Genomic DNA, 9,858 nt, shown 5'->3' with positions numbered 1-9,858 from the left:
CGCTTGCTTTTTCTGAGTTAAGTTAATCAATAGCTTAATCTAAATTTTTTCGCCGCGACATCGGTCTCAGAGCCGGCGACGACATCGGCGAGGGGTTGTTTGGATGAGAAGTGGCATAATGCTTTGGACCGTCACATTTGTCTATGTGACACTTTATCCTCTTTGACCTCTTTATTGAGTTTAATGTTTCAAAGTCTTTATAAATGCTTTTAAAATAGGGAATTTCTCTATACATTCATATACCTTCCTAGGGACCACTTGCGAAATTTCTTTTTTTCCCCCTAAATTCAGAGATGCATCCGGAACCCACCAAATTCACAATTTTTTTGATGTTTTCGGAGATGTATTTCCGAAATAACCCAATTTTTGATGTTGAGATTTTTCAGAGATGCATTTCCGAAATAACGCAACTTATAAAAAAGTTAAAATCAAGGTAAATCAATTATTTAATAATATAATTAATTGTATTAATCAAAATATATAATTAAAGTCTCCCCGAAGGCACTTCGGAGACAGGGTGGCGTAAATATCCCCCGCCCCGTGGAGTCCCTGCCCCGCCTCATTGACATCCCTAGCTAATATAAATTAAAAATTATAATACTAATAAGAGGATATTTTTAACATGATAATTTCATTAATTGTAATATATAATATTGTAGTCATTTAAAAAATAATTACTTTTATAATTTAAAAAAATTTGTGACAAATAAATTATTACAAAATTAAAATTTTATTTAATCTCTTTATTCTTTATTGATAATAATTTGTATTTTATTTATTATTTATTAATAATAACTCACTTTAATTATATTATAACTATATTATAAATAAATATATTTTTGAAATAAAATCAAAAGAAATTTGGGATATTGATTAATTCGGATAAGCATATCCGAATTAACCAATATCCCAAATTTTTTTTGACAAGCTTAAAAGACAAGTTGATCATTCCAGGAAACTTAAAGCATCACTCATTTATCACTTTTAAAATTACATTTATTCATTTTCCTTTTTATTTTTTTTCTTTGCTGCTCCAATCTAATAACAAATTGTGAATATTGACTGCCTTGTTGTGAATGTTACTTTCTCAATGACTACCTTGTTTATATAATGAATGTCTTGTTGTGAATATTGCTTTCTTAATTCATGTGGTTTGCAATTTTACATATGATTTTGGTGTTGCGTGTACCATTATTGTTTACATTTTTTAGAATCGAAATTGATCGGTCACCAATTCTACTTAGTTTTCGTCAATTATTCGAAAAAAATCCATCAAATCGATAATACATTGGTTTGTCTTTTATTTCTTTCTCTTAAGTTATTTCATTTTTCACATTTGGTATGCTTCCATTGCATTAGTTTGAATTTTATGTCATTTAAGATGCTTTTGATGCCTTGGCTTGATAGTGTTAGTATTTTCAGGTGCAATTGAATAATCTGAGCGGGGAACTGGTGCAAAGATGAGAGGAATTATGCACGGTTCAAAGGTGATTTTGCTCAAGAACAGAGGCCTAACACGGGTGCCCGTGTCACCTTACACGGCCCGTGTCACCTTACACGGCCCGTGTCAGCAAGTCTAATACTTGGAAAATCAATTAAAGGAGTAAGAGGGCCAACACAGGTGCTCGTGTCTCCTCACACCACTTGTGTTGGCAGGCGCGACAAAAAGTATGATTTTTGAGTCTTAAGTGTCTTGGATCATTAAGGATAATTTAGACTTTATGCATTGTTGGATGATAACCTGATACTATTTAGACCTACATTTTGAAAGTATTGAGGACCTTTTGGATCATACTGAAGAATTACAAAAGAAAGAATAGAGCTCTCAAGGGTTTAGGAGAACGAAGATCTTCAAGAGCAACTGCGATTGAAGATCAGCATAATCCATTATTTTTGTAATGTCTAAGCTTCTTTTGGTATTTTCTTTGAATACTATGAGCAGCTAAACCCCCCAATGCTAGGGGGTGTCCTTGAATTGCCATTGTGATAAACCTGATTTCCATTGTTTTATGCTATTTTTTGTGTGTATATTTTCCTTTGTCAATATATCATCTTTATGCAAAAAACGTACGTATTCACATAAAAAAAATTATAAAACAATACTTCTATTTTCGTTGCAATTATTTTTTAATTAATAAAATTAAAATAAAAGAAATTTGACATAAACTTGTTTTTGTCACATCAAACTATTTTTGCCACAACACTCATTATCATATGGCGTCTTCCATAATGTATATTCATTTAATAAAATTCAAAATCACATAGAGTTGCTAATTGAGTTCACAAGTTCGAATCTTAAAATATGCAAAAAATATATTAACCTAATAACTACTTACATATTTTAATAAAACTTATAAATCAATATTTATATTTTTCTTGCAATAATTTTTTAATAATATGCCTTACAATTATTTCCTTAACATTCTTTGACGAGATTCCTATGGGCATTCGATAAGATTTTTTTGTGAAAAATAGGATTGGAATGTCTTTTTTTAGTAGTTTTTTTAGTCACCTGCTTCTTTTTTGTGTATCTTTTCATTTTTCAATATATAATCTTTATTCAAAATACTTACATATTTTCATAAAAACTTACAAACTATATTTCTATTTTTTCTATCAATTATTTTTTTATCAATAAAATTAAAATAAAGTAAATTTTACATTTTTTTCCTTATAATATATCTAAAATAATTTTAGCTTTTTATTTATTTAAAAATATTATACTACTATTTCATCATACTATTTTTTAACATTTGATATTAAAATTACTTTGCAAAATTTCAAATACAAACATAAGATCCGCAAGTTTTTTTATACAATTTTTACCTTAAATCTTCTCATGTATTCGTTTTTTTTATTTACTTTTAATTTTACTGTATATGTGAGATCTTGGTTGTTTTGGTACTATGCAGTGAATGCGTGTATCCGTGTTATTATGTGTTTATTACATTCTTTTGAAAGTACTCCCTAATAAATTAAGTTGATAAAATTTTAATTAACATTTTCTAATATATCAATAACATACTCAAAATTCAACTCACTACAATATTTTATTCTTATTATTAGAAGTATTTTGAAAGATATGGATTTAAAATTCATTTTGAACTAAAAATTCTAACAACACAAGAATCACTCCAACTAAATATACTTAGTTAACCGAGTATATTTTCTAAAATTCACCAATTCTCAAAAGACAAAATCACGTATTAAATTTATATTTGAGGTCACACGTTCAAATCCCAACAAATACAAAATATATTATTTGAAATATCATTTTTTTTAATTTTAATATAATAAAATGTAAAATTTAATAATCATATATCCATCACAAAAAGTTGGGTAACATACCTTCAACCAATCACAAGGTTCCATTTAATTTTAACACATTTAATTAATTATAAAATAATATAATTTTTGGTTGTTTCCAAGAAATTTGTAACTTTACCCAACATTTTGAGTTGGGTAGATAAAAATTCACCATATTAAATATTTCCATTACATAAAATACCAAAAATAAATTAAACACAATGGCGCACAGCGCGCAGAAATTAAAGCTGAATGAGTCGTAAACATGGAAATTAAAATGAAACTGAAGTTAAATTGACATAAAGAAATAAGTGACAGTGAAATGCGGTTTCAAGGAGACAAACCACATTTCATTTTCTTTTTTGGAAGGTCAACTGGGAAACAAACTGCATGGTTACTATTTTTTGGGAAAATGATAGGAAACAACTGAGTAACAAGTCTGGACAACGGTGAGAATACCTACAATGGAAAAAGCATAGTTGTAACCGGTCTTGAAAAATTCGTGAACATTGTAGCACCAGTCGAAAAATTTGCAGAAGAGATGGAGCAGAAATATGAACACTTTAGTGACGTAATTTGCCGTAGGAATTGTGTTCATGGCATCAAACATGGCGAAATGATTTAAGTCAATAATGCGTCGATCAACTCCCTTTGCGATTGAATGGAAATAAGCCACCAGATCTCTATTGCTCAGCTTCAATGTGTCGTCTACTACTATGACTCCCTTGTCTTTGAGTAGTTTAACATCACCTGTACAGCATATCAAATCGCTGAAAAGCATGGCAGACGAAGTGCATACACTAAGCCTGTCAGTATCTGATACAGAACCACTCTTCAATTTTTTCTTATGATGCTCCCATGCGATGAAACTCCGCCACGTTGCTTCTGTTTGGTTGTTGATTACTAGCTTTGGAATTCTTAGTATCCTTTTTTCTCTGTTGAACTCGGTGAAAGCTATAAAGTTCTTTTTATCGGGTACGTCAAGACATTCGATTGTTATACCGACAGCTTTGAGTCTCGTAGCACAGCGATTTAGATTTAGTTTTAGATTTGGATCTTGATCTATATCTTGATATAGCTTAATGAGTTTGTCATCAGGTATAACATTTTCCTCTTCCTCTTTCTTTTTCTTTTGATCAATCCATTCCATTTCCAGGTAGGAGTAAGCAATATCAAGGAAGTGGACAGTGGATTTAACCATCAATTTCCCCTAATAGCCTAAGACAGGAAGAACCAGATTTTGTATGAACTCTCGCATTTGCGGAGAGGAACCAAGAAGATTTGTGAACAATATTTCAAGAATATAAATCGGTATCTGATTATCCAGTAGCATCAGATCGCTCATGACATAGTCCATCTTTTTTACTTCTATTCCGGGACTAGTGCCATTAAATTCGATACTTAGATTCACAAATGATTAGTTCTAACAGAAAACACCCGTCAAATACGATATTCGTTGCAAGATCGTACCTATCAAGTTTGATTTTATCAACGTAGCTTGCACGAACAGTTTCATCTATATCCAAAACTGCTTTCATACAGTTTTCTATTGCATCCAGCCCAAATGTTCGACTAAGAAGAGTGGTGACGCAGCGCCATTTGATCTCTTCTGCTTGTAATAGCTCCCTCCTTTCTTTATATTGGGGGCCAATGGAAACAACTTTTGGAATGTAGGCACTCTCATTCGATTGCCGAAGGTTGTCTGGAACAACGGGAATGCTATACGGTTCACATGTTTGTTTGCGCACAGAACTCAGCAATGCTTTAGTACTTTTCTTCCATCTTATGTACCTGCTACTATCTTCTTCCGGATCCGTCGTAGCCTTGGACTAACAGTGATATGTGAAAATGATTGGGTGTTAGATTTAAATCATTAATTAACTTTGCAAATAACAATGATACATGGAAAGAGAGATACCCTGTGAAGCACGGGTACTCCGTTTTAGGTAAAGTACCGGTACCGGGTACGTACCGGGTACCCGGTACGCGTACGGTACACGTACGGTACGCACCGAAGCCGTACTAATTTTATTTTATTTTATTTTGCTGTGGTACACCAACCGGTACACGTACCCAAAAAAAATTATTTTTTTCGGTTTCAAATTTTTTTAGATAACGTAATTTGGACTTAAGTAAAAATTAGGTTATTTATTTATTCTATTTATAAATAAAAAATTGGAAGAAAAATTAAGAAATAGGCTCATTAAAAAGAAATGGGAGCACATATGGATTCATTCACTCATTGAAAAGGAATAAGCTCAATCCAAAAAGAGCTGAGGATTTAGTTTTTGTTCATACAAATCTTCGTCTTCTTTCAAGATTTCTCTCGATGAACGTGAACTAGAAGCTCCATTTATTGGAGAAGAAAATATTGATATTCAACCATTATTTTATGATTTATTAATATTTTTAAGTGTGATTTATTTAAGCAAACTATTTTTTAATTTTATTATTTTATCGTTATTTAAATAATATAATTGTTTAGTTATTTTTATAATTGTATTTTTAAAGCATTATACTAACGTACCCGTACCTTAGTTTTTTAAAAAATGTCGTACCCCGTACCAGTACCCGTATCGGGTACTGGGTACGTACCGGTACCTATGCAACGCAGGAGATACCTTTGTAGTTTCTGCAGATGGATCCGTAGCCTTGGACTAACAATGATATGTGAAAATGATTGGGTGTTAGATTGAAATCATTAATTAATTTTGCAAATAACAATGATATATGGAAAGAGAGGTACCTTTGTAATTTCTGTAGATGCATGCATTGTCGCTGAAAGTCTGGTTGACAAGCTTAAAAGACTAGTTGATCAAGCCAGGAAACTTAAAGAAACAAATTGTTTTTAAATTGCATTTATTCAATATTCTTTTTCTGTTGTTTCTTTGCTGCTCTAATCTATAAACAAATTGTTGTTTATATAATGAGTGCCTTGTTGTGAATATTGCTTTCATACTGACGTGTTAAGACTTGAGATAGGTTTTTCTTAATGCATGTTGTTTACATTTTTGATTCGATTACTGCTACTTAGAATTTTGTAAACCCTAAATCATGGATTTCTTTTTAGCTAGCTGTAAAGTTTTTCACTGATTGAACCTTTACTTTATATTATTCCAAGTACTGCTACTTTACTTTATTCCATCCATTCTTTCTTTTTTCGTGAACATATGTTAATCACTACAAGGCACATGAAGATTCAAATACTAGCTTCTTTTTTCTTTAACCATTTTAACCTAATAGAAAGTAAATAATATGACAATAATATGTTATTCATTAGTTGTTGTAAGTGGATAAAAAAATCAATTAAACCGATAATTAAAATCAACTTTTTCCGTTCAAAAACTGAATCAAACCGATGTGTGGCTTGTTTTTCGATTTTTGGTTTTAATTTTTAGAAACTATGAAACCCGTGAATCAAACGGGATGGATATAATTACTGTTGTTTCTGCCAGGAATTGAACTCGATATTCCCCAAACGCTTGGTTTGTTATTGTTTATTTTATTAGTAACATTCTCAAACTTTAGTTTGCGGGTATCTTTTAATTTTTAGAAATCATGGAATGCTTTGACATTCTCAATCTATTTTTTTTGGGTTTGTGTGTTGATTAGTTTTTTTTTACATTGAGTTTTAATTATTTTAGGATTTGTTTGAATAATATTGTCAATATATTTATATTATAATTTTTTTTTATGATTTTTTTGTACTAATATAGTTATTATATACATTTTTTTAACAACAAAATGAGTTAATTACAAATAAAATTAAAAATGTAGGTCGTTAAGTTGAAATTCACATATAAATTATTTTTTAAAATTTAAATAATTTTGAAAAATATGGTCAATTGTTTATTTTTTTATTTTTATTCTCATTTCTTTTTATACATGTATCCTTTTTTAGATATTTATTTTAAGTTGTTTGCATATGTGTCATGTGATGTAAAATATTTTTATATTTTAGTTGTTAAGTTTTGAAATAGTTAATGTAAAACTTTCAATTTTTTTTATAGAGAACTATAATAAAAAATATTATAGCGAAAATTTATATGAAATCTATAATATAAGAAAAGTTGTTGTTCTGCAAATAAAAAAAATACTCTTTTGTTAGCTTAGTCTAAATTAACAATTTGAGGACAAAAAATCTATTTTTTTTTATTTTTTCCAACTCATTTTTCACTTTCCACTTTTTTTATTTTCCCACTCATTTTTCACTTTTCACTTTTATAAATTTATTATTATTATTTTTAATAAATTATTAATCAAAATATTCCAATAAATCTTCTTTTAATAAAAAGATTATTATGATCATTTTTTTAAATAAGCAAATGATATCAATAAAAAATTGCACTACGGGTGCAACCCTTACAACCCGAAAACAATAATTAGTTTATGATCATTTTAAATGATTGTTAATTTATATTTAAAATGGTATTTTATTTAAAAAATTAACTTTAGATCTGAAAATTAATAAAGAAGAATTATAATTTGAAATAATGTTTATTTTAAAATATAATTTTTTAAAGAAAATAATAATTTTAGTTTGGAAAAAAATATATTTCAATTAAAATGAATTTAAAAGTATACTTGAAAAGACGTGTTATTGGATAAAATACAAAAATGTGTGTCACTTATCATTAACTTTAATTTATTAATATATGTCATTAATGAATTTTATACAAATAAAAAAATGTTTGCACAATTAAATATTATGTCATTTCACAAATATATGTTATCATATATATATATATATATATATATATATATATATATATATATATATATATATATATATATATATATATATATTGTGTAAGCAAGGATATATTAATAAAGAGAACTAAGGGTTCTCAAAGCCTTTTTACACAAGAACGGGAAAGACCCGCAAAAAGGAGAAATTACAAATCAATTAGAATTACGAAAGATATAACAAAAGGTCTTTGTTAAATTCGTAAAAACTACAAATGGAATGAGTAATTTCCCCTATAAAACTCCATTTCCAAGCCAAAGATTTAATACCCCATACCGTATTATTCACATTCCAAACTTCATTCCTAAAACAAATACCGTTCCTAGTTAACCAAAGGAACCAAACGGTGGCTAACCAAACTACACCTATTTTTCCTCCTTTCACCTTCTTTTTTTTACAAAAAATGGACCAATCCGTGAAACTTGAAAAACAATCTTCGTCCAACTCTCCCACCTCCTTCCAATCCAAACCGCCACCTCCCTCCATACTACCTCCACCGAATTACACCCAAAGAAAGCATGTTCTCTACTTTCCGGATTAATACCGCAAAAAACACATTTAGTATTATCCAAAGACAAAGCAATATTCCTATGAACTAAAAGATCCTTTGTTGGAAGCCTATTAATAAAAAGCCTCCAACCAAAAGCCTTAATTTTGAAAGGGACCTCCATCTTCCAAATCAAGGCTAAAGCATTATCATATTTATTAGGTGGACCAAACGGAATAAAATTTTCCGCATAAAAGTTATAACAAGAAGCCACCGAAAAAGATCCATCCACATTTAAATCCCAACCAACCTGATCCTTCCTCTCTAAATCCACTTCAAAACCCTCAAGGAAATTGCGGAAAGAAACAAAATCCAAGCTAAAAGCAAGATCGGAAAGGTGAAGAGAATTTATACCACAATTACCCCACTTCCAACAACCTTTTTCCCAACCACCCATACCCGCCACCGACACCATCTTCAAACTAGAAACCGAATATAACACCGGAATTTTTTCTTTCAAAGAGACCTCATCACACCATCTCGCCTCCTAAAACGGGATAGTATATCCATTACCAATCTTGAAATGACAACACGACACAAAAGGATCGGTATATTCGTTCTTCCCTATCGAGACAAGATCCTTCCACCATATAGAAGAAGAAGAAGTATAAGAAGATGGTAAAAGACAAGGAAACATACCTCCACCGAAACTCTTCAAAGCGATATCCCCATAGAGAGCTTTCAAAATATTGAGCCACACCGAATTTCGGCCTTCTAGGATCCTCCACCTCCACTTGTTAAGAAGAGCCGAATTGAATGTCAATATATTTTTAATGCCAAGACCTCCTTTGTCGAGAGGAAGACACACATCCTTCCAACTAACCCAATGAATCCTCCTTTTACTATCATCCATCCCTCCTCCCCAAAGAATATTGCTTTACAATCTAGTAAATTCCTTTGCAACACAAATCGACATTTTGAAAAAGGACATAGTAAAGATGGAAAGCGAACCAAGGACGAATTTCAAGAGAGTGATCCTTCCTCCTAACGATAGAAAACGATTCTTCCAACCCGAAAGACGTTTCTTCATCTTAGCCAAGAGATGAGTCCAAGATGAGAAGCTCCTAGGGTTACTACCAATATTAATACCAAGAAACAAGAATTTACTTTCTTCCACTCTACACGAAAGAACATACGAGGCGGCATCGAGGAAATTATTTGTCATATTAATCCCAATCAATTTGCTTTTATGATAATTTATCCCCAATCCCGAAGCTAACTCAAAAGCCTTTAAAATCACTTTGATAGCCCAAACTTG

The 9,858-nt window shown here is 30.4% G+C and overlaps 1 protein-coding gene across 2 annotated transcripts; it reads right to left on the bottom strand.

The window, feature by feature from the left end:
- Positions 1-3,483: 3,483 nt before the first annotated feature.
- Positions 3,484-6,190, bottom strand: LOC131656306 (uncharacterized). Of its 2 annotated transcripts, XM_058926049.1 has the most exons (3): positions 6,053-6,190; positions 5,840-5,963; positions 3,484-5,135 (listed from the first exon to the last, which is right to left on the bottom strand). In XM_058926049.1, exon 3 carries the CDS (start codon positions 4,505-4,507, stop codon positions 3,704-3,706), a length of 804 nt encoding a protein of 267 aa, XP_058782032.1. In that variant the 5' UTR covers positions 4,508-5,135; positions 5,840-5,963; positions 6,053-6,190; the 3' UTR covers positions 3,484-3,703. The 2 variants fall into 2 exon arrangements, with proteins under 2 accessions (XP_058782032.1, XP_058782031.1); XM_058926048.1 differs by having other exon boundaries at positions 3,484-5,963.
- Positions 6,191-9,858: the final 3,668 nt, after the last annotated feature.

Source organism: Vicia villosa, linkage group LG3 (genome assembly GCF_029867415.1).
Source record: "Vicia villosa cultivar HV-30 ecotype Madison, WI linkage group LG3, Vvil1.0, whole genome shotgun sequence".
Taxonomy (NCBI): Eukaryota; Viridiplantae; Streptophyta; class Magnoliopsida; order Fabales; family Fabaceae; genus Vicia; species Vicia villosa.
The sequence above is the reverse complement of the archived record's forward strand: the minus strand, read 5'-3'. Positions and strand labels throughout refer to the sequence as shown.

Coding starts and splice junctions, on each gene's coding strand:
- LOC131656306 (XM_058926048.1), bottom strand. CDS start 4,507: ATGGTTAAATCCACTGTCCACTTCCTTGATATTGCTTACTCCTACCTG.